The sequence below is a fragment of the Ranitomeya variabilis genome, chromosome 3 (assembly GCF_051348905.1).
Source record: "Ranitomeya variabilis isolate aRanVar5 chromosome 3, aRanVar5.hap1, whole genome shotgun sequence".
Taxonomy (NCBI): domain Eukaryota; kingdom Metazoa; phylum Chordata; class Amphibia; order Anura; family Dendrobatidae; genus Ranitomeya; species Ranitomeya variabilis.
Window position 1 is genome coordinate 721,781,184 of NC_135234.1, and position 25,103 is coordinate 721,806,286.

Genomic DNA, 25,103 nt, shown 5'->3' on the forward strand with positions numbered 1-25,103 from the left:
GCGGTGCTCACTGCCGCAGGTCACAGAGATAGGACCCCCATCTATAAATCAGTGCAGGTCACAGAGATAGGACCCCCATCTATAAATCAGTGCAGGTCACAGAGATAGGACCCCCATCTATAAATCAGTGCAGGTCACAGAGATAGGACCCCCATCTATAAATCAGTGCAGGTCACAGAGATAGGACCCCCATCTATAAATCAGTGCAGGTCACAGAGATAGGACCCCCCATCTATAAATCAGTGCAAGTCACAGAGATAGGACCCCCCATCTATAAATCAGTGCAAGTCACAGAGATAGGACCCCCCATCTATAAATCAGTGCAGGTCAAAGAGACAGGACCCCCCATCTATAAATCAGTGCAGGTCACAGAGATAGGACCCCCATCTATAAATCAGTGCAGGTCATAGAGATAGAACCCCCATCTATAAATCAGTGCAAGTCACAGAGATAGGACCCCCCATCTATAAATCAGTGCAGGTCACAGAGATAGGACCCCCATCTATAAATCAGTGCAGGTCACAGAGATAGGACCCCCATCTATAAATCAGTGCAGGTCACAGAGATAGGACCCCCCATCTATAAATCAGTGCAGGTCACAGAGATAGGACCCCCCATCTATAAATCAGTGTAGGTCACAGAGATAGGACCCCCATCTATAAATCAGTGCAGGTCACAGAGATAGGACCCCCATCTATAAATCAGTGCAGGTCATAGAGATAGGACCCCCATCTATAAATCAGTGCAGGTCACAGAGATAGGACCCCCCATCTATAAATCAGTGCAGGTCAAAGAGACAGGACCCCCCATTTATAAATCAGTGCAGGTCACAGAGATAGGACCCCCCATCTATAAATCAGTGTAGGTCACAGAGATAGGACCCCCATCTATAAATCAGTGCAGGTCACAGAGATAGGACCCCCATCTATAAATCAGTGCAGGTCATAGAGATAGGACCCCCATCTATAAATCAGTGCAGGTCACAGAGATAGGACCCCCATCTATAAATCAGTGCAGGTCACAGAGATAGGACCCCCATCTATAAATCAGTGCAGGTCATAGAGATAGGACCCCCATCTATAAATCAGTGCAGGTCACAGAGATAGGACCCCCCATCTATAAATCAGTGCAGGTCAAAGAGACAGGACCCCCCATTTATAAATCAGTGCAGGTCACAGAGATAGGACCCCCCATCTATAAATCAGTGTAGGTCACAGAGATAGGACCCCCATCTATAAATCAGTGCAGGTCACAGAGATAGGACCCCCATCTATAAATCAGTGCAGGTCATAGAGATAGGACCCCCATCTATAAATCAGTGCAGGTCACAGAGATAGGACCCCCCATCTATAAATCAGTGCAGGTCAAAGAGACAGGACCCCCCATTTATAAATCAGTGCAGGTCACAGAGATAGGACCCCCATCTATAAATCAGTGCAGGTCACAGAGATAGGACCCCCATCTATAAATCAGTGCAGGTCACAGAGATAGGACCCCCCCATCTATAAATCAGTGTAGGTCACAGAGATAGGACCCCCATCTATAAATCAGTGCAGGTCACAGAGATAGGACCCCCATCTATAAATCAGTGCAGGTCACAGAGATAGGACCCCCCATCTATAAATCAGTGCAGGTCAAAGAGACAGGACCCCCCCATTTATAAATCAGTGCAGGTCACAGAGATAGGACCCCCCATCTATAAATCAGTGTAGGTCACAGAGATAGGACCCCCATCTATAAATCAGTGCAGGTCAAAGAGATAGGACCCCCCATCTATAAATCAGTGCAGGTCACAGAGATAGGACCCCCATCTATAAATCAGTGCAGGTCACAGAGATAGGACCCCCCATCTATAAATCAGTGTAGGTCACAGAGATAGGACCCCCCATCTATAAATCAGTGCAGGTCACAGAGATAGGACCCCCATCTATAAATCAGTGCAGGTCACAGAGATAGGACCCCCCATCTATAAATCAGTGCAGGTCACAGAGATAGGACCCCCATATATAAATCAGTGCAGGTCACAGAGATAGGACCCCCCATCTATAAATCAGTGTAGGTCACAGAGATAGGACCCCCCATCTATAAATCAGTGCAGGTCACAGAGATAGGACCCCCCATCTATAAATCAGTGCAGGTCACAGAGATAGGACCCCCATCTATAAATCAGTGCAGGTCACAGAGATAGGACCCCCATCTATAAATCAGTGCAGGTCACAGAGATAGGACCCCCATCTATAAATCAGTGCAGGTCACAGATAGGACCCCCATCTATAAATCAGTGCAGGTCACAGATAGGACCCCCATCTATAAATCAGTGCAGGTCACAGAGATAGGACCCCCATCTATAAATCAGTGCAGGTCACAGAGATAGGACCCCCCATCTATAAATCAGTGCAGGTCAAAGAGACAGGACCCCCCATTTATAAATCAGTGCAGGTCACAGAGATAGGACCCCCATCTATAAATCAGTGCAGGTCACAGAGATAGGACCCCCATCTATAAATCAGTGCAGGTCACAGAGATAGGACCCCCCCATCTATAAATCAGTGTAGGTCACAGAGATAGGACCCCCCATCTATAAATCAGTGCAGGTCACAGAGATAGGACCCCCATCTATAAATCAGTGCAGGTCACAGAGATAGGACCCCCCATCTATAAATCAGTGCAGGTCAAAGAGACAGGACCCCCCCATTTATAAATCAGTGCAGGTCACAGAGATAGGACCCCCCATCTATAAATCAGTGTAGGTCACAGAGATAGGACCCCCATCTATAAATCAGTGCAGGTCAAAGAGATAGGACCCCCCATCTATAAATCAGTGCAGGTCACAGAGATAGGACCCCCATCTATAAATCAGTGCAGGTCACAGAGATAGGACCCCCATCTATAAATCAGTGCAGGTCACAGAGATAGGACCCCCATATATAAATCAGTGCAGGTCACAGAGATAGGACCCCCCATCTATAAATCAGTGTAGGTCACAGAGATAGGACCCCCATCTATAAATCAGTGCAGGTCACAGAGATAGGACCCCCATCTATAAATCAGTGCAGGTCACAGAGATAGGACCCCCCATCTATAAATCAGTGCAGGTCACAGAGATAGGACCCCCATCTATAAATCAGTGCAGGTCACAGATAGGACCCCCATCTATAAATCAGTGCAGGTCACAGATAGGACCCCCCATCTATAAATCAGTGCAGGTCACAGAGATAGGACCCCCCCATCTATAAATCAGTGCAGGTCACAGAGATAGGACCCCCATCTATAAATCAGTGCAGGTCACAGAGATAGGCTCCCCCATCTATAAATCAGTGCAGGTCACAGAGATAGGACCCCCCATCTATAAATCAGTGCAGGTCACAGAGATAGGACCCCCCATCTATAAATCAGTACAGGTAGCAGAGATAGGACCCCCCCCATCTATAAATCAGTGCAGGTCACAGAGATAGGACCCCCATCTATAAATCCGTGCAGGTCACAGATAGGACCCCCATCTATAAATCAGTGCAGGTCACAGAGATAGGACCCCCCATCTATAAATCAGTGCAGGTCACAGAGATAGGACCCCCCCCCATCTATAAATCAGTACAGGTAGCAGAGATAGGACCCCCCCATCTATAAATCAGTGCAGGTCACAGAGATAGGACCCCCATCTATAAATCAGTGCAGGTCACATAGATAGGACCCCCCATCTATAAATCAGTGCAGGTCACAGAGATAGGACCCCCCCCCATCTATAAATCAGTGCAGGTCACAGAGATAGGCTCCCCCATCTATAAATCAGTGCAGGTCACAGAGATAGGACCCCCCCCATCTATAAATCAGTACAGGTAGCAGAGATAGGACCCCCCCATCTATAAATCAGTGCAGGTCACAGAGATAGGACCCCCATCTATAAATCAGTGCAGGTCACAGAGATAGGACCCCCCATCTATAAATCAGTGCAGGTCACAGAGATAGGACCCCCATCTATAAATCAGTGCAGGTCACAGAGATAGGACCCCCATCTATAAATCAGTGCAGGTCACAGAGATAGGACCCCCAAGTATAAATCAGTGCAGGTCACAGAGATAGGACCCCCCATCTATAAATCAGTGTAGGTCACAGAGATAGGACCCCCATCTATAAATCAGTGCAGGTCACAGAGATAGGACCCCCATCTATAAATCAGTGCAGGTCACAGAGATAGGACCCCCATCTATAAATCAGTGCAGGTCACAGAGATAGGACCCCCATCTATAAATCAGTGCAGGTCACAGAGATAGGACCCCCATCTATAAATCAGTGCAGGTCACAGAGATAGGACCCCCCATCTATAAATCAGTGCAGGTCACAGAGATAGGACCCCCATCTATAAATCAGTGCAGGTAGCAGAGATAGGACCCCCCATCTATAAATCAGTGCAGGTCACAGAGATAGGACCCCCCCCCCATCTATAAATCAGTGCAGGTCACAGAGATAGGACCCCCCATCTATAAATCAGTGCAGGTAGCAGAGATAGGACCCCCCCCATCTATAAATCAGTGCAGGTAGCAGAGATAGGACCCCCCCATCTATAAATCAGTGCAGGTAGCAGAGATAGGACCCCTGTGGAGAAACGGGGTCAGTGGGTGCTCTCGTTCGCTGGCCCGGCTGTCTTTATCAAGACTGCATGGACCACAGCTCATACCACTGAACGCCCGCTCTATCTCCCCGTGGGCAATACACTACACAGACAACACAGGGTTAAGGTAAAACAGTGTGGCAATACTTTATTGAACCACAACACACAATAGCAAACAGAACAATCCCACCATGACTGGAATTGTTTGGTTACATGGGCGCATATAAAATATCACTGCGTCTCCACGTATTTCCAGTATGACATGATAATAAACCAAACAGAAAAGTATATAGAGTCGTGTATTAGTCAAAACACTCAGCACCTACAAATATGATAAACAGACCAAAAAGTATACTAAGAGGTATATAATTTATTGTTACATAATAATCACAACATTAAAATAATTGTTTTGTTTTTTATGCGATATAAAAAAATAGGAGTATTGTTCATCTTTTACTAATATCTGTCGTCAACTTGATGTATACGGTATATTTACTGCCCATACCCTTATTTGGTATCCCGCACTCTATTGCCACCTGGTGGGCTGTTCCCTTATTTTAATGTGATTATTATGTAACAATAAATTATATACCTTTTAGTATACTTTTTTGGTCTGTGTATCATATTTGTTGGTGCTGAGTATGACACGATGTCAGAGCTCCCAGGGTCACATGGGCGCATATAAAAGATCACTGCGTCTCCATGTATTTCCAGTATGACATGATGTCGGAGCTCCCAGGGTCACATGGGCGCATATAAAATATCACTGCGTCTCCATGTATTTCCAATATGACATGATGTCAGAGCTCCCAGGGTCGCTACTCCATCTGTGGATGAACGCACAGAGAAGGGGTAATGACAAGCATAGGGAGATGACCAAGAACTGTCCATAGAGTCCATACAAGGTCCAAAGCCAGTTGACACGAGAGTCACCACCTGGCTTATCTGACCATCTCCATGGAACCAGGCGACCCGCGGGTCCCAACCCTGGCTTTCTCCAAACAGATCCATGGTTCAGAGATGGTCACTGGATCACATCTGTGTCCTTCCAACCGGAGCCTAAAACCCCTAGGTTGTTTCCTATAGATTCATAGATCAGTGTCCCTCGTGATGGTGCCATGATGAATTGGCTGCAAGTCCTTTCTCTTGTCTGTTGGGTGGTTTGCAGAATGTCTGGCTGGTAGCTCTGTGTTACTTCAGTCTCCAGGATGTGATCTCTGAGTCTTTTTATACCCAAGGCATGTAAGCTATTTTTAGAATTACCCAGGGTCCTTCAGTCCAACATCAAGATAAGGTAAACGATGGTGATGGGATCAAGGTAGCACTATTAGCATATAAGCACACATCAATAAACAAAGCTTAACCCACTCTATTTACAGTCACCATTACAGACTGAGGCCATGTGCACACGTTCAGTATTTTTCGCGTCTTTTCGCTATAAAAACGCGAAAAAAACCGCTAACATATGCCTCCCATTATTTTCAGTGTATTCCGCATTTTTTGTGCAAATGTAGCCTTTTTTTCCGCGAAAAAATCGCATCGCGGAAAATAGTGTAGTTACTTACCGATAACGGTATTTCTCAGAGCCCATGACAGCACTACCAGAGAGAGGGAATCCGCCCTTCAGGGACAGGGAACCTACAGGATAAAAGGGCGGTACCTCTCTAATGCCTCAGTTTGGTTTACAGAGCATCAGAGGTCCTCCAGGTTAGTGACAACAAGAAATACACATATTTTTAGCAAAATACTTATGAAGATTACACCGTGTCTAAATCAAACACACACTTCGTATAATAAGGTGCTCACCGCACACGTGATAAGGGGGGGAATAAGCAGGTGCTGTCATGGGCTCTGAGAAATACCGTTATCGGTGAGTAACTACGACTTTCTCAGTCGCCCATGACAGCACTACCAGAGAGAATTGCAGAGATTATTGCTTTAGGGAGGGACCACAGCCTGCAAGACCCTTCTTCCGAAGGTTAAGTCCGACGAAGAGGCTAAGTCTAAAGGTACCGTCACACTAAGCGACGCTGCAGCGATAGCGACAGCAATGCCGATCGCTGCAGCGTCGCTGTGTGGTCGCTGGAGAGCTGTCACACAGACCGCTCTCCAGCGACCAGCGATGCCGAGGTCCCCGGGTAACCAGGGTAAACATCGGGTTGCTAAGCGCAGGGCCGCGCTTAGTAACCCGATGTTTACCCTGGTTACCAGCGTAAAAGTTAAAAAAACAAACAGTACATGCTCACCTGCGCGTCCCCCAGCCTCTGCATCCTGACGCTGACTGAGCTCCGGCCCTAACAGCACAGCGGTGACGTCACCGCTGTTGCTTTCACTTTCAGTTTAGGGCCGGCGCTTTAGTGTCAGGAAGCAGAGGCTGGGGGACGCGCAGGTGAGTATGTACTGTTTGTTTTTTTAACTTTTACGCTGGTAACCAGGGTAAACATCGGGTTACTAAGCGCGGCCCTGCGCTTAGTAACCCGATGTTTACCCTGGTTACCAGTGTAAAATATCGCTGGTATCGTCGCTTTTGCTGTCAAACACGGCGATACACGGCGACCTAGCGACCAAATAATGTGCAGACCTTCTAGCAGCGACCAGCAATTTCACAGCGGGATCCAGATCGCTGCTGCGTGTCAAATACAGCGATATCGCCATCCAGGTCGCTGCAACGTCACGGATTGCTGGCGATATCGCCTAGTGTGACGGTACCTTAAGCGATAGTGCCTAAAGAAGGTTGAAGGTGTTGACCAGGTGGCCGCTTTACAGATTTTATCTATTGGTACCTCCGACCTTTCGGCCCAGGAGGTCGCCATAGCCCTTGTAGAGTGTGCCTTGAGTCCTTCAGGCACTGCGTTTCCCCATGGACGAGTATGCCAGGGCTATCGCATCAGTAACCCAACGAGCTATAGTACTTTTGGAGGCTTTGAGTCCTTTCCTAGGTCCCTGAAAGCAGACAAAAAGAGAGCCTTCCTTCCTACATGGACGAGAGGATTCTAGGTAGTGTATTAGGCATCTTCTCACATCTAAGGTGTGGAATTTTTCCTCTTTTTGATTTTTCGGGTTTGGACAGAAGGAAGGAAGGATTATTTCCTGGGATCTATGGAAATTGGAAGCAACTTTGGGTAGATAAGCAGGGTCTGTTCTTAATACTACCCTATCCGCCATGATTTGTGTGAAGGGAGGGTTCGCAGATAGAGCCTGGAGGTCACTAATTCTACGGGCAGATGTTAGGGCTGTAAGGAGGGCCGTCTTGAGGGATAAGATTTTAAGTGGTATCGAATCTATGGGTTCAAACGGGGGTTCTGTCAGAGCTGAAAGTACTAAATTTAAGTCCCAAGATGGAGGACTTCTGATTTTTATTGGTCTAGAATGTACAGCGGCTTTAATGAATCTTGCTACCCATGGGTTAGTGGCAATACTATCATTGTACAACGCCCCTAAGGCCGCTACTTGCACCTTTAAGGTGCTCACCGACAGGCCCATATCCAAGCCTTTCTGTAGGAACTCTAATATTTTGGCTACTGGAACCCCATCTTGTAGTTTTACCCCGGAGGTGGACAGAAACTTTTTCCAAGTTTTACCATAGATTTTAGTTGTTATTGTCTTCCTACTTTTTAATAGTGTGGAGACTAAATTATCTGAGAATCCCCTTGCTCTTAGCAGTGACCTCTTAAGTTCCACGCTGTCAAGTGTAGATTTGCCGACTGAGGGTGGAACACCGGCCCCTGTGATAAGAGGTCCGGAAGATCCGGAAGGACCCAGGGATCTGTGACCGATAGGATTCTCAGCCAGGAAAACCAGGCCCTTTTGGGCCAGAAGGGGGCTATTAGGATGATTCTCGCCCTGTCCTGTCTTATCTTCCGCAGCACTGCCGGTATAAGAATATGAGGGGGAAAGGCATATGCCAGACCGTGAGTCCAGGGAATCGAGAATGCATCCAGTGCTCGGGGGTTCCCTCTGTGGTTTAGAGAGCAAAACTCTTTTGCTTTTCTGTTCTCTATACTGGCAAAGAGGTCTATTACTGGGACCCCCCAGATTTTTGTGATCTGATCGAAGACCCTTTGGTTCAGAGCCCATTCCCCCTGTTTCAGCTGGGTACGGCTTAGGAAGTCTGCCTTTTTGTTCACTACGCCCCTTATGTGTAACGCCGAGAGGGATAGGAAGTGATGTTCGGCTAAGGTGAAGATTTGGAAAGTAGTTTTCATCAGCTTGGGATCTGGTCCCCCCCTGGTGGTTCAGGTAGGCCACTACTACTTGATTGTCCGAAAAAACCCGGACATGATGTCCCCGTAGTTTTGGAAGAAAAATTGACAAAGCATGGCTCACTGCACAAAGTTCTTTTTGATTTGAGGATACCTGGTATTCTTGATCTGTCCAGACCCCCTGAGTAACACTGTTTCCCAGGTGAGCTCCCCACCCCGTGGGACTGGCATCCGTGGTAACTACTCGATGTGCATCTATCACCCACGGAACCCCCTTTGATAGATTGAGGGAATCTAGCCACCAGTCTAGGGAACGAATAGTGTCTGAACTTAGAGTCATGCGACCTTCTAGGTGTCCCCTCAGTGTAACCTGATTTTTCAGGACATCCCACTGGAGGTCCCTCGTGTGGATCTGAGCCCAGTGTACTGCCGGGAGACAAGCAGAAAGGGACCCCAGCAGTGACATCGCTCCTCTTAAGGTCATATGAGGGTTTGAGCGAGCTCCGGACACAATGCCTAATATTTTTTGTTTCTTCTGGTCTGGAAGGCGACATTCCTGTAAAACCAAGTCCAGAGTTAGGCCCAGAAACTCTTGCACCATGGTCGGTTCCAGTTTTGACTTCTGGAGATTTAGGAGCCAACCTAATTCCGTTAGAGTTTTTATTACTCTGTTGCACTGTTGGCGACAATGTTGGGCTGAGTTGCTGACAATTAGGAAGTCGTCTAGGTATGGTATTATAATAACATATTCCTCCCTTATGTGGGCCATCATTTCTGCTACCACCTTGGTAAAAACACGGGGCGCTACTGAAATGCCAAACGGGAGGGCCTTGTACTGGTATTCTTTCACTACTCCCTCCATGACTACTGCTAGTCTAAGGTATTTCTGTGAGTTTTTGTGGATGGGGACGTGATAGTACGCGTCGCTGAGATCCAACACTACCATGAAACAATTTGGAAACAGATTTTTTATTGTTGATTTTATCGATTCCATTTTGAATGTTTGATTCTTTACATAACTGTTTAATCTCCGCAGATTTATTATTGTGCGGAAGGAACCGTCCGGCTTTGGAATCAAGAAAAGTGGGGAAAAGAATCCTTTCCCCCTTTCCAGTAAGGGAACTTCTCGGATCACATCTTTGGTTATGAGTTTTGAGATCTCTATTTCCAAGGCCTGTTGTTGCCGCCATGAGGGTTTCAATGGAGTGACCACATAGTGTTGGGGAGGAAGGGTGGTAAAGTTTATTTGAAGTCCCATTTTTATTAAGTTTAAAATCCAAGTACTGGAAGAGATTTTTTCCCAGGCCGGAAGGTATTGAGACAGTCTCCCTCCCACCCTGGGGGAGGTGTCACTTAGGGGCTTTTTTATTTCTTGGGGAATTGCCAAAGAGGAAGCCCCTGTCTCTTTCTCCCATCCTCCCACCTGTTCTGTTCTCTAGGGGGGCGTCTGCGGAAAAATTTCCTGTTCCGAAAGGGCCGCCTAACGTAAGGCGCGGCCAGGTTAGGGAATCCCTTCTTCTTATCTCCTGCTTTTTGTAGAATGTCATCTAGGGTTTCTCCAAACAGAAATTTTCCCTCACATGGGATTGAACAGAGTTTTTGTTTTGTCTGTAGATCGCCTGGCCAGTTTTTCAGCCATAGCGTTCTACGAGCTGCATTGGAAAGGGCTGCCGATTTTGAAGTGAGTTTGATGGAGTCCGCCGAAGAGTCAGCCAAGAAGGCTGCCGCGCCCCTAATCATGGGAATTGATTCGATTACTTTTTGCCTAGATACTCCATCTCTTAACTGTTTCTCCAGATTGTCTATCCAAATCATTAGAGACCTGGAAGTACATGCGGCCGCTATGGCGGGTCTTAAACATCCCCCTGCTGACTCCCAGGCCCCTTTTAGGAAGGTGTCGGCTCTTTTATCAAGGGGGTCTTTTAGCGTACCCATGTCCTCAAAGGGCAGTGCAAATTTCTTTGACGCTTTAGCTACTGCCACGTCAAGTTTAGGGGCTTTATCCCATGATGTAGAATCATCTTCCGCAAAAGGATATTTCCTTTTAAGGGAGGGTACAGATGAATTTTTTCTTTCTGGCTTCTCCCACTCCTTTTTAATTAGGGCCTGTACGTTTTCGTTAAGTGGGAACACTCTACGTTTTTTCTGGCCCAGACCGCCAAACATAATGTCCTGTACCGTTTTGTCAGGACGTGGGTCTAGGACACCCATTGTAGATCTTACAGTCTTTACAAGGGCATCTACTTCATCTAAGGGGAAGCAGTGACGGCCTCCACTCTCAGAGTCTGAGGAGGAAGAGGAACCTTTCCTGTCTGATATATCCTCATCAGAACTAGACGGATCGGAGTGAGAAAGGGGGACAGGTGTTCTCTCCTTAACCCCCTCCCCTTTAAGGGATTTGAACGCTGTTTCTACCTCTGATCTTATTACTGAACGTAATTCAGAGGCAAAACTAGGTGTTTCTTCACAAAGGACTTGTCCTATACAGGAACCGCATAGTTTCTTATCCCAGTTCTGTAACAGGGGTTCTCCACATAAGGGACAGTCTCTATGTTTAGTTTTCTCCGTTTTTTTCTTGCCTAAAAAATAAAAGGAAAAGGGGACCCTAATTATTTGGTGAACTTTCACGAAGATCACTCACCCATCTTGCGCAGCTACAGGTACCAGTTCTGGAGGAGGTACGGGATCTTGTATGAGACCCGAAGTAGACGGTGTCGGCTGGCTGGACATATTGAAGGCTTTACTCTGAGGCGTGGAATGGCTCCTGGAGCGGGTACTTCGGGTGCCTGCAGAGGTCCTTCTCTTTGTCTCGCCTGGCTTGCGCTGGTGGTGTCGCTGCTGTTGCTGCGGCGGTGGCTGTAAGGGCTGCGCCGGCTGGAGCTGCTGATCGCTGTCCGCCATATTGGGACTGCATGCAGCAAAGGGCGCTCTTACAGCTGTGTTTTAAATAGTGCACCGATCACCCCTCCTCCAGGCTGCGTTGTAGGGAAGCGCTGGTCCCCAGTGCGCATGCGCGCTCCCCGGGACCCGGAAGTAGACAGCGTCTATATCCGGTGCGGCGGCCATCTTGGTGCTCTCACACACCAGGCCGTCGCTCCGGACCAGGCCTCTCTGCAGAGGCACGCCGGGTCCCTGAAGCCCCTACCCCAATCCGGGGAGGCAGCCACGCTCCCCTCCGCACGCTCTGCAGCCCCATCGGACCCAGAAGCGGCGGCGTCGGACACCGTACCAGCGGTGACAGGGGCCTCCCCGCCGTCATACCTCCACTGGTCGGCTCCGGATCACAGGTACCGATCCTGAGGGTTCCCCTGTCAGGGACAGGAAACAAAACTGAGGCAGGAGAGAGGTACCGCCCTTTTTATCCTGTAGGTTTCCTGTCCCTGAAGGGCGGATTCCCTCTCTCTGGTAGTGCTGTCATGGGCGACTGAGAAAAAAGGAACATGTTCATTAAAATGCGGAATTGCGGGGATTCCGCACATCTAGGAGCCCATTTGATCTGCTTACTTCCCGCACGGGGCTGTGCACACCATGCGGGAAGTAAGCAGATTATGTGCGGTTGGTACCCAGGGTGGAGGAGAGGAGACTCTCCTCCACGGACTGGGCACCATATAATTGGTAAAAAAAAAAAAGAATTAAAATAAAAAATAGTCCTATACTCACCTTCGATGTCTTCCCGCCTCTCCACTGCATGCTGCCGCTTCGGTTTCTATAGCTGGTGTGCGGTGAAGGACCTGCGATGACGTCACGGTCCTGTGATTGGTCGAGACCGGTCATGTGACCGCTCACGTGACCGCGACGTCATGGAAGGTCCTGAACCACACCGGCATCTATAGGAGCGGACGCCTGCAGGTGACTAACTATTTTTTTTATTTTTTTTTATTACTTGACCCACCAGACACAAACACCTAAATTCACAAGCCAATATACAGATAAAAAGCCAGTTCTTTCGGATTTGCAAAAACATGGTTGTCTGGGAAATTAAGATACAATCTGGTTTCTTCACAACCCCCATCTATAAATCAGTGCAGGTCACAGAGATGGGACCCCCATCTATAAATCATCACCTAGACAATGAATGGAGAGGTGATGATGCATCTTCACTGGCCGACCCCCTGATTTATGTCTGAGGCCGCAATGCGCACGCTCGGCTATCACTACAATTTTTTTTCCTCTGTGTACCATTGAGACAGGGGGGACAAAAATGCCCTCTCTCGATGATCAGTGGGGGGTTTAGAAGTCTGAACCTAGCTGATCTAGAAGATGTCACATGTGATGTGGCTGAATGAAAACTACAATACTCCTTACCAATCGCGTTAGCGGCTGAATAGTTCTGCAGGGCAAACAGTGGAGTTATCTTTTCTCCCCATCATGTCGCTGCCACCAGCTGCAGTGCGTGAATGGAAGGTGTTGTGTACCCATCCTAATCAGTAGGAGAAGTACAAGCTACCTGCCACTCTCACATGCCACATCCCCAACCCCAGAGGTGAGCAGTCAGATTAACTAAATTATTCCCAAACAAAGCTTGAAAAACAAATCTATCCGCAAAGAGAAAAAGGCCGGGACAGAGAGAAGTCGGCGGGAGCCCTTGGTGACACAACATGTATTAATCGCAGGTATGAATGTTATATTCATTCATTCATTTTTAGTATATAAAACAATGGTCTCCAACTAGTCACAAAATGACATTACTAAGAGCACCCTGCCACCATTACCGAGAGCACCCTGCCACCATTACTGAGAGCACCCTGCCACCATTACTGAGAGCACCCTGCCACCATTACTGAGAGCACCCTGCCACCATTACTGAGAGCACCCTGCCACCATTACTGAGAGCACCCTGCCACCATTACTGAGAGCACCCTGCCACCATTACTGAGAGCACCCTGCCACCATTACTGAGAGCACCCTGCCACCATTACTGAGAGCACCCTGCCACCATTACTGAGAGCACACTGCCACCATTACTGAGAGCACCCTGCCACCATTACTGAGAGCACCCTGCCACCATTACTGAGAGCACCCTGCCACCATTACTGAGAGCACCCTGCCACCATTACGGAGAGCACCCTGCCACCATTACTGAGCACACCCTGCCACCATTACCGAGAGCACCCTGCCACCATTACTGAGAGCACCCTGCCACCATTACCGAGAGCACCCTGCCACCATTACTGAGCACACCCTGCCACCATTACTGAGAGCACACTGCCACCATTACTGAGAGCACCCTGCCACCATTACTGAGAGCACCCTGCCACAGTCAAGGCATGCTGGGAAATGTAATTTTGCAAAAGCTAGAGACAAAAGGGATGGAGATGAAGAATATCTGAGTGTTTTTTGCCTATGTAGAGTATTTTTTCCATAATCGCTCTTGTGCTGTGATAACACATTACATACCTAGCCCTCGGGCAGCAATGTCGGTGGCAAAAAGCACTGCAGACTCTTTTCTCACAAAATCGTTATAGACTTCCATCCTCTTCATTTGCTGCTGTTTGCCGTGCAGAGCCAATATGGAGGTACCAGGCCGCAACCTGCAGAACGCTCGGTACAGGTACTGCACCTAATAAAGAGAACATTAAATCACGTTAGAGGTTTGGTGGTGCCGTCAACTAACATTGTATCTTGTTATTCATCCATCCGTGAAAATGACAGATGACACTAGGAGAGTAAAACCTGACCAAACCCTGACCAACATGGGATCCAAAACATTGATGGATAACGGTCTGGTTTTTTAAGGTATGGGTACAGAGCACACATCTGAATGAGACCTAATCTATATCAGATTCGCCCATTAAAGGCAAAGGAAGCAGGGAAAAAAACAAGGACATATGGGTTTACCATTCATATAGGCCATGCGTTTTTCAAGGATCCATTTATAATTAATAAGGGAGGAAGGTATATTTGGTCTGTTATGTTAAAAATAATAATGTATAACAGACAGATGTGAGAAAAAAAAAAAAAAAAGGGGGAGACATACCATTGCATATGGATGACAAACGAACGATTTTGCTAACGCTTGTCTGAACCTGGCCTTAAAGAAGTGGTCGGATCGCCATGAAGCTGTTTAGAAATACCCATCTAAGTTCTAACTCCTTTTGCAATTTAGCTTTATTATACAATCCACTACACTTCTCCCTATCCTGCCATTTTCTACATGTCTTTTGTTTTGTTTTGTTTTCCTACTTTACCTCCTGTAATGCTTCGTTTGAGGGTAATCTCAGACAGGACATCACAGGAGGCTGGGGCTGCACTCAATTCCCAGTAGCATCTATCGCCCCTTCTGAAACAGGACATCATCAGGGTGCAGCACTGCGGTTACTTACCACAGCTACTGTCACTACTGCCCCCGATGGCATCCTGGTTCATTAGAGGTGATCGAGAACTGACCACATCTTTAGATGGTGCCTCACATTGCTTCTAATGCCTCTGATGACTTAATTTCAGAGAAAGAGACTGCAATATTAGAAACACGGGGTCGTGACTGAACACGGGGTCGTGACTGAACACGGGGTCGTGACTGAACACGGGGTCGTGACTGAACACGGGGTCGTGACTGAACACGGGGTCGTGACTGAACACGGGGTCGTGACTGAACACGGGGTCGTGACTGAACACGGGGTCGTGACTGAACACGGGGTCGTGACTGAACACGGGGTCGTGACTGAACACGGGGTCGTGACTGAACACGGGGTCGTGACTGAACACGGGGTCGTGACTGAACACGGGGTCACATCTCCATGACCTCTACTGAACCAGGATGTCATCAGGGGACGGCGGTGACAGGAGCTGGTGTAAGTGACTGCAGTGCCACTCCAATGACTTCCTGTTCCAGAGAAGAAATGACAGGGAAGTGAGTGCAGCCCCAGCCTCCTGTGAAGTCCTATAAAACACATAGGAAATAGCTGCATATGGAGAAGAGTAAGGAATTTTATAATAAATCTAAATCAAAATGCGGTTGGGGCTTAAAGATAGGCAGTTATAAAGGGTTTTATATGCATTGGTCCACCCCATGAAGCTGGTGCACTTATGAAAAATGGTCTGATTTTCATTCAGAAACAGGAATTTTTGTGTACTCACCGTAAAATCCTTTTCTCCGAGACAATCATTGGGGGACACAGGACCATGGGTGTTATGCTGCTGCCACTAGGAGGACACTAAGTAATACAGAAAGAATAGCTCCTGCCCTGCAGTATACACCCTCCTGCTGGCTCCAAGTGAACCAGTTCGGTAACAAAGCAGTAGGAGCTTAATATTTAACCAGGATGAACTATGTCAAAACCAAGTTAACACAGAAAACCAAAGCCGTTAGCCTAACAGGGTGGGTGCTGTGTCCCCCAATGATTGGCTCGAAGAAAAGGATTTTACGGTGAGTACACAAAAATCCCTGTTTCTCCTAAGCCTCATTGGGGGACACAGGACCATGGGACGTCCTAAAGCAGTCCCTGGGTGGGGAACAATCCACTGCAATTGCTCCTTGTACCCACAGGTTACAGATGCGGCACAGCCGCCTGCAAAATTCGTCTGCCGACGGTCGCATCTGCTGAGGCCTGAGAATGAATATGGTAATGTTTTGTAAACGTATGCAGACTGGACCAGGTCACAGCTCTGCAAACTTTTGCTGCTAAGCTTGCTGCCGGATGGCCCAAGACGCACCCACTGACCGAGTGGAATGAGCCTTAATCCCTGCTGGGACAGGATGACCTGACTCGGTAGGACTCCTGAATAGCTGAACGAATTCATTTGGCTATTGTCGCCTTGGAAGCGGGAAACCCCTTCCTTGGCCCTTCCAGGAGCACAAACAGGGCATCGGACCCGTGGAAGGACACCGTCCGCGAGACGTACCTCTTGACAGCTCTCACTAAATCCAGTGTGTGTAGGGCCTTCTGGAAGCGATGTACTGGTGCCGGACAGGATGACGGTAAGACAATCTCCTGATTGAGATGGAAGGATGAGACACCTTTTGGCAAAAAGGACGGGGATGTTCTCAAAACCACCTTATCCTGATGAAAATTCAGAAACGGAACTTGACAAGAAAAAACCGCCAGCTCAGAGACTCGTCTAATGGACGGGACCTCAACCAAGAAGGCAACCTTCCATGAAAGAAAGGACAGGGAAACCTCCTGTAGAGGTTCGAAAGGAGCTTCTTGCAAGACTCTGAGGACCAGATTAAGGTCCCATGGTTTCAACGGCATCTTATAGGGCGGCACCTTATGGGAGTCTCCCTGAATGAACGTCTTCACTTGTAATCTGTTGGCAATCTTGCGTTGGAAAAGAACGGACAGGGATGAAATCTGTCTCTTGAGAGAACTAAGAGCGAGACCTAAGTCCAAACCGGTTTGTAAAAATTCGAGGATGGAAGGAATGGAAAATTCAAGAGGAGAACGTCCCCGGTCGTTGCACCAGGAAAAGAAGGTTTTCCAAGTGCGATGATAAATGCGCATAGACGTAGGCTTTCTAGCGCTGATCATGGTAGAGATGACTTCCGGAGAGCAACCTGCCTAGGTTAGAACCCAGGACTCAACAGCCATGCCGTCAAACACAGGGTCTCGGAGTTATGGTGGTAAATGGGGCCCTGTGATTGCAGGTCTGCGCGATTCGGTAATCGCCAGGGAACATCGGCGACTAGTTGAACGTACCACGCCCCGCGCGGCCAATCTGGCGCAATCAGGATTACTGGTACTCCCTCTGCTCTGATCTTCTCGATGACTCTCGGCAGTAAGGGGAGCGGGGGAAAAATGTATGGAAGCCAAAAATGATGCCACGGGAGTACGAGTGCATCTGCCTCGATGGCTGTTGGATCGTGGGACCGAGCTATGAAGTCGGGAACTTTGGAATTTAGCCGTGAGGCCATCAGATCCACATCCGGAGTTGCCCAACGACAGCAGATCTGGTGGAAGATCTACGGATGGAGAGACCACTCGAGGCTTTGACGGCTGAGGAAATCTGCCTCCAAATTGTCCACTCCCGGGATGTGAATTGCAGAAATCATTGAGCGGTTTTCCTCGGTCCAACGGAGAATATAGCCTACCTCGCTCATGGCTGCCATGCTGCGGGTTCCCCCCGGTCGGTTGATGTATGCCACTGCAGTGGCATTGTCGGACTGAATCCTGATGGGACGACCCGCCAGGAAGGGATGGAACTGGAGAAGAGCTAACCTGGTTGCCTGAATTTCTAAGATGTTGATCGTAAGGCGTGATTCATGAAGTGACCAGCGGCCCTGAGCAGTGTGATGTAGGAACACCGCTTCCCAGCCTGGAAGACTGGCATCTGTTGTCACAGCTAGCCAATATACTGGAAGAAAAGACTTCCCTTGATTCAGGGAGGACTTCAATGTCCACTACCTGAGACTGTCTGACTCGCTGGGGAAGAAAGAACCGACGGTCGAGGGAGGATGGGTTCCTGTCCCAAACAGCCAGGAGGGCATGCTGTAAGGGGCGGAGGTGTAATTGAGCAAATGGAACCGCCTCCAAGGCTGCTACCATCCTGCCGAGGACTCTCATACTGAAGTGCAGAGAATGAGTGCGAGGCTGAGAGAGCTTCTGAGCTTCCCGCTGTAAGGCTGAGATCTTTTTCGGGGGAAGAAGCACCAACCCCTGGGACGAGTCCAATATCATTCCTAGAAAGGAAATTCGCTGAGCCGGGACTGGGGAAGATTATTTGAAGTTTATCTTCCAAACCAGGCGAGAAAGAGAATCCATTGTGATGTTCTCAGCCTCCTTGCAGGCGCGGAAAGAGAGGCCTTTGATGAGGATATCGTCTAGATACGGTAGCACCACCACGCCTCGGGTGTGAAGGATGGCCAGGGCGGCCGTCATGACCTTGGTGAATACCCTGGGAGCGGTGGCTAGGCCGAAAGGCAAAGCAACGGATTGGAAGTGTTGTTCCTGAACTGCGAAGCGAAGGAACCTCTGGTGAGAGGGGAAAATTGGAATGTGGAGGTACGCGTCCTGGATGTCTATAGACGCCAGGAACTCGCCTTTTTCCATGGAGGCGATGACAGAACGAAGCGATTCCATTCGGAACAGTCGTACCCTGACAAACTTGTTCAGCAGTTTTAGGTCCAGTATGGGCCGTACTGTACCGTCCTTCTTTGGAACAATGAACAGGTTTGAATAAAAACCTTCAAGCCTTTCGCTCTGAGGGACCACGATAATAACCCCGTCTTCTTTTAGAGAGCTTATGGCTGGGAAGAAATGATGCCTTTGCCCTGGGAGGAGAAGACAGGAAAAAACGATTTGCTGGGAGGAGAATTCTATCTTGTATCCGGAGGACACTAGGTCGCGGACCCACTCGTCGTGAACGACAGAGAGCCACGCGTCGCTGAAGGAAAGCAGGCGGCCGCCTACTTTGAGGGTGTCCCCCGGATACCACGGAGTCATTGTGTGGGAAATCTGCCCGGTCTGGACCCCCTGGATCCTGACTGCCTAGGCCTGCCTCTCCATGAAGGGGAAGGTTTGCAAGAGGTCTGGGGACCTCTATCCCTACGTTGTGCCTGGCCGGGTCCGGAAGATGTGGAAGTAGAGGACCAATTTGAGTTGGAACGAAAAAAAAAAAAAAAAAAAAAAAAAAAAAAAAAAAAAAATCGGGACCCAGCCTGCTGTTGCTGGTTTTGAAAGGGCCGAAATGGTCTCTGTTGTGGGATAAATTTACTCTTCCCTCCAGGGGCGTCGGAAATTAATTGATCGACTTTTTCACCAAAAAGGCGACCGCTCTGATATGGTAAAGAAGTCAATGACTTTTTTGGAGCAGAATCTGCATGACAGTCCCTGAGCCATAAGGACCTCCGAATGGTGATGGCATTTGCTGCTGCTTGAGAAGCGCAGTCAACGACATCCAGAGATGCGGTCACTAGAAAATCCCCAGCTCTGGCTATCTGAGTAGCGAGGTCTGCTTCCTCGGGTGGGAAGATTTGTATCCAGGACAGCTGAAGACAAGACCTCAGCCCAATGGGTCATAGCCTTAGCCACCCACGTAGCGGCAAAAGATGGAAAGAGTGCGGCTGCTGAGGCTTCAAAGGCTGAACGAGCCATATTGTCGATCTGACGATCGGTGGGGTTTTTAATCGAGGCGCCCTCTGAAGAGGATAAAATAGATTTAGTAGCTAGGCGCGATACTGGAGGATCTACCGGAGGAGACTGTGACCAATCTTTTCTTAGATCAGGAGCAAAAGGATATTTTGACTCCATGGGCTTTTGCCCTGTGAAACTTTTATCTGGACGGATCCTATGAGATTCAACGCTTTCCTTAAATTAGGGATGATTAGCGAACTCTCTGTGAGCCCGCTCTTAAAGGACACGGCATGATCCATTTTGGATAAAGGTTCCTCATCTAGCTTCAGGGCCTCGTTTACTGACTCAATGAGAGTCAAGAGTCTCCTGATCGTGTTGAAATTTCTGATCTAGGAACGTGTCAGAATTGTCCCGAGACAGGTTCTCTACTAGCCCCAAGGGAGGGGGAGCGAGAAAAAGAACTCTCAGAACCCGATACCCGGTGATGGTCTGGGGACAAGGCAGGAGTCCTTTTCCTGGAAGAGTGAGAACTCCTTGGCAAGGTACGACCCCTAGTGTACAAGGGGTTCTGATCATCGGAAGCGTTGTCCGTAAGAGTACCTTGGTTAGAGGAAGGGTCTCGGAACGAGTCTAACACTTTCGCCAGGGATGCCATAGACCGGGAAAGGGAGGTAGCCCACTCAGGGGGACTAGGCTCACTGGGTTCGGTATCAGTAACAGGTGGTTCCGGAGCAGTCACCGGTTCACAAGCTGAGCATAACACAGTATTGTGACCCCGGGGTAGAGATACCTTAAAAGAGGTACAAGCAGCAAAAAACACAGCGTGGGGTTTCCCAGACTTTTTGTTAGGCTTTGATTGAGACATAGTGTAGCCTTGAGGAGAGCGCTAGCAGGGGAAGGGTTAAGCTATGTTTCTGCAGCTTACCCAGATCCTGTGTCTTAAGTCCCCGGGGGAGGTCCGCAATATCCACAGAAATCGCTCCCTGAAGCTGTGATTCAAAACGCTGGAGCAGCGCTGCAGCATCAGCCTGTGTGGTGGCCAAAGATGGCCGCCGAGATCAGGAAGAGAAGGCGCTTCTCGCAGAACGAGAAGCGCCAGAGAGAGTGGGCGGCGGTAACTGCCGGTGGGCGGAGTCAACGTTCCTGCCTGGAAGAGGGAAAAGCTGGGGGCTAAATTTTAAGCTTGCGGTTGCGGCCTGTAGCACCGCTACCACTATTTGTGCAACGTGACCCACGGACCCGGGCTTTAAGGTATCTGCGGACCTTACTTATCCCAGAGACCAGGACCCCCCAGCGCCTCGGACCCACGGGTGTACTCACGGTAGATGTGGTGGGCCGGTGCTCAATCCACCATCGCCATAGTCAGGGAGGGGGTGGAGAGCTTCTGCCGCCATGCGTCATCCGCTATAACAGTGGTGATGCAGTGTGGGGCTGCACGGATGCCATAAACATCATGTCCGGCTATGCACCTGGCTCCAGGAGAGGTAGATGGAGGGCTACTCCATGTGGTCGCCTGCTATGGAGGGGGAAGATCGGAACGCGAAGGAACCGTTGCCCGTAAACTGAGCTCAGGGCTGGCATCCAACGGTGCAGGAAAGGGTACGGGGAGGGACGCTCCACGTACTTGCCTGTTCATGGTTCGGGGGAGATCGGAACCTAGAAAGGAACCGTCGCCCCCATTCGCTCTGTTAAGGGACAAATAGAATAGAAATAAAAACGGTGGGGTCTGAAAGCAGACCCAAGTGCCTCCTACAGACACTAAGCAAGAACTGGTTCACTGAGAGCCAGCAGCAGGGTGTATACTGCAGGGGAGGAGCTATTCTTTCTGTATTAGTGTCCTCCTAGTGGCAGCAGTATAACACCCCATGGTCCTGTGTCCCCCAATGAGGCGTAGGAGAAAAAAAAAAAAAAAAAAAATGATGTTTAATCCATGTTTTAATCAGTTTGCATTTGTAGGTCTTTAAACATGCATATGGGCTTGTTTTCGACATACATCTGGCAAATGTTTTATTCATCAGCAGGTAATTAAATTTCCAAGACCAAATACACTATCATACCAAGAACTGCAATGTATCCATAAAAATCAAATGCAATGTGGATGATATGTATGGGATTCAATTTAATTCTTGCTCACCCATAGACTTGTATAAGCGACTCTCATCTGACATGAAAGACTGGTGCATGGAGCTATATAAAAAAAAAAAAAAAAAAAAAAAAAAAAAACACTGACACTCAAACCGTGTGAAATGTCTCATCCAACCAGCCCTATGCAATAACACTGGTCCACGTTCCGTCCTTCTGTGTGATGAACATGTAGGTCATGTTGGGATAGGGGTAAAGGGACGGCCCAGCAGTTGGAGGTTATTGCAGCTCCAGCCAATTCCCTGAATACCTGTCTGGTGGCTGCGTACAATTTACAGTGTCTGGCACACAACTGATGAAGGCCCCTGTACCTTAGGAACAGTCTCCATAATTCACCAGCTGGCTCACAATGACCTTACCTCCTTACAGCTAGAAAAAAAGACGATGCTCTTCTTCTTCAGATGGTTCCTCACAAACGAGAACAAGAGGTTGATCTTCTGGGAGAGCTCACAAACTACGTAGTTCTGCTCCAAAGTTGCAGGGGTGCTGAAAAATATGCAAAACGCAAATAGTAAGTATCAACGGTAGTCTGGCCGCAGGAAGGATGGACCATCCACAATACTCCACCAGTATTCCTCCAGATCTTAGTAGATCCTGATTGTAACCCAGGACATAACTGCACAGAGGAGGACCGATTCCTTCAACCTTATGTTTTTTCATATTTTTTTTTTCTTTTTACCTATTGCGCCAAATGCTGCTGCCCATTTAAAGGGTTACACCATAGTGTGCATAGTGTGGTCGCTGCAGTTAGAGGCAGATGTCTGCTGTATCACACCGCCTGCACCTGCACTGTGTGAAGTATGCTCCGCTCCTGAGTCTGCTTTATACCCCGTCACCTGACACATAAGGTGGATGTCGGGAAGGGATTAAACATTTATTTCTATCTCCGACTCTCATGGATGAGATAGAGGACAAGTATGTCCAGGTCCTGATCCCTGGAGATGCAGCTACAGAGACCAGTACCTGCCATAAAACCATAATCAGCAACTACCTGACTACCATTTCCGTGTGAAAAAACTCTTTAAAAATGGTATTCCTATCTTCATGCAACTGTAAGAACTTTGTAGTGGCCCAAAACCAGCAGGTGAGGGTCACAGGACCCCTGTTCTCCTAACAGGTGCAAGTCCCAAAATCATGACCCACAGCCTTCAGGCATTTGTTCCATGCCCTGTAGATATGGAAACTGCAGGCAGCTCTAGAAAATACACATTCCCCTTCTTGAAGAAGCATATACGCGAAACGCGCGTCAAGGGGTTTCAGCAGGCTGACCTATATCTATCATCAGCTATTATTGGGTGAGTTATAAACATTGCCTGGGGCTGGGGTACTTGTGATTTATGTTTGGGAGGTCTGCTACGTGGGATGTGCCCTATGATATTTATCAGCAGCCGCCCTCCTGCATGTACCTATCATTACTGAGACGCTTGTGAATACACTTAATAAGATTTAGGTTATTTACTCATCCTTGGCATTATTATCCTTCTTACGCTACTTTCACACTTCCGTCTTTTGTGTCGCGTCGCAATCCGTTGATTTTTTTAAAACCTGCAAAAAAATTGGCAGGATCCTGCATCTGCATTTTCTCATAGACTTGTATTAGCGATGGATTGTGACGGATGGCCATCCGTTTCATCCGTCGTGCACTGGATCCTGTGTAAAAAAAAAACGGTCGGTGGGGCAGAGAAGACTTTCATAGGAATGTTTTTTCTGCATGTCGGAAAATCGGTCAGCGACGCATCCTGCGCTGCCGGTCACTGGCTACAATGGAAGCCTATGGGCACAGGATGCGTCACTGCCTGTGAAAAGCAGGAATCCAGCGATGGGTCCCGCCTTTTCAAACTGAGCATGCGTGGAAGAATTTCCCGTCAGGGAAATTCTCTCGCTCGCTCTTTTTCTCTTTTTACTATTGATGCTGCCTATGCAGCATCAATAGTAACAAGATATGTTAAAAATAATAATAAAAAATCACAATATTCTCACCCACCGATGCTCCTGGCAGCTAGCGTTACTTCCTAGTAATACATTGCGAAATCTCGAGAGAAGTCACGGTCTTGCGAGTCCGCGACTTCTTGCGAGATTTCACAATGTATTACTAGGAACGCTAGTTGCTGGGAGCATCGCTGCGCGGCACGCCGGTAGGTGAGAATACTGCGATGTTTTATTTTTTAACCTGGTTTGTGTTGTGTATGCGTTTTCGCAGCAAAAAACTGCTGCGAAGACGGATACACAACAGGTGCACATAGCCTCGACGGGTCTGTCAGAAAGACGGGCCCAGTGCACACGTTTTCCACAATCTGCACAGGATCTGTCATTTCAACGTCTTGACGGATCCTGTGCAGATTTGGAAGACGGAAGTGTGAAAGAAGCCTTAGCTACGGATGGCCATCTGTTTCATCTGTCGTACACTGGATCCGTCGTGGAGAGAAAACGTTCAGAGGAACGTTTTTTCTGCACGTCGGAAAATCGGTCAGCGACGGGTCCTGCGCTGCCCGTCGTCGGCTGATGGAAGCCTATGGGTGCAGGATCCATCGCTGCCCGTCACACACAGGAGTCCAGCGATCGATCTCTCTCACGTTTTTCACTATTTTCATTACGCCCGTCGATACGTCATTTTACTGCACAACGACGCACAGCAGAAGACGGAAATGTGAAAGAGGCCTTACTTGGTCAGCCTGCTGTACCAGCACGTCCTTGTACTTATTCTCCTCTTTTGTGCCCAAATGTTTTGGCTAAATAATATTTGTATGCATTTTTGATTTAATAAATGATAACTTGGTTTTTATTTTACCGTCTGGTGTTTGCTCTACTCCATGGCGCTCTTTGTTGTTACTATTTTAGGAGTAGTACACTAATTGATGTACCTTAGTGCATTTATGCATATATTTAGGGGGCGAGGCTTTTGCCCTCCCTTGGCATTTTTCTGTGCTTATTTTGACTTTTGTTCTAAGCTCTAGGAAATACCAGAAAAGCTTAAAAGAAATAAATTATAATTATATTTATAATTATTTCCTAGAAGCCAATCACAGAACATTCCTCCATTTCTGCCAGGGATCTATGAGCAGCATGATGAACGTGCCCAGTGGTTTCAGCTCAGTGCCTGGTAATTGATAGTTGGAGGGCGTAATTGCTCATTTTAATTAA

At 48.2% G+C, this 25,103-nt stretch overlaps 1 protein-coding gene across 1 annotated transcript in view; it reads right to left on the reverse strand.

Annotated features, from left to right (window-relative positions):
- Positions 1 to 25,103, reverse strand: part of DDX10 (DEAD-box helicase 10) — a 265,027-nt gene that overhangs the window by 212,878 nt on the left and 27,046 nt on the right. The window contains exons 7-8 of the mRNA XM_077298338.1: positions 22,322 to 22,448; positions 14,209 to 14,371 (exon numbers count right to left, since the gene is read on the reverse strand). Of these exons, the coding sequence (XP_077154453.1) occupies positions 14,209 to 14,371; positions 22,322 to 22,448 (290 nt within the window). The remainder of the gene's footprint in view (positions 1 to 14,208; positions 14,372 to 22,321; positions 22,449 to 25,103) is intronic.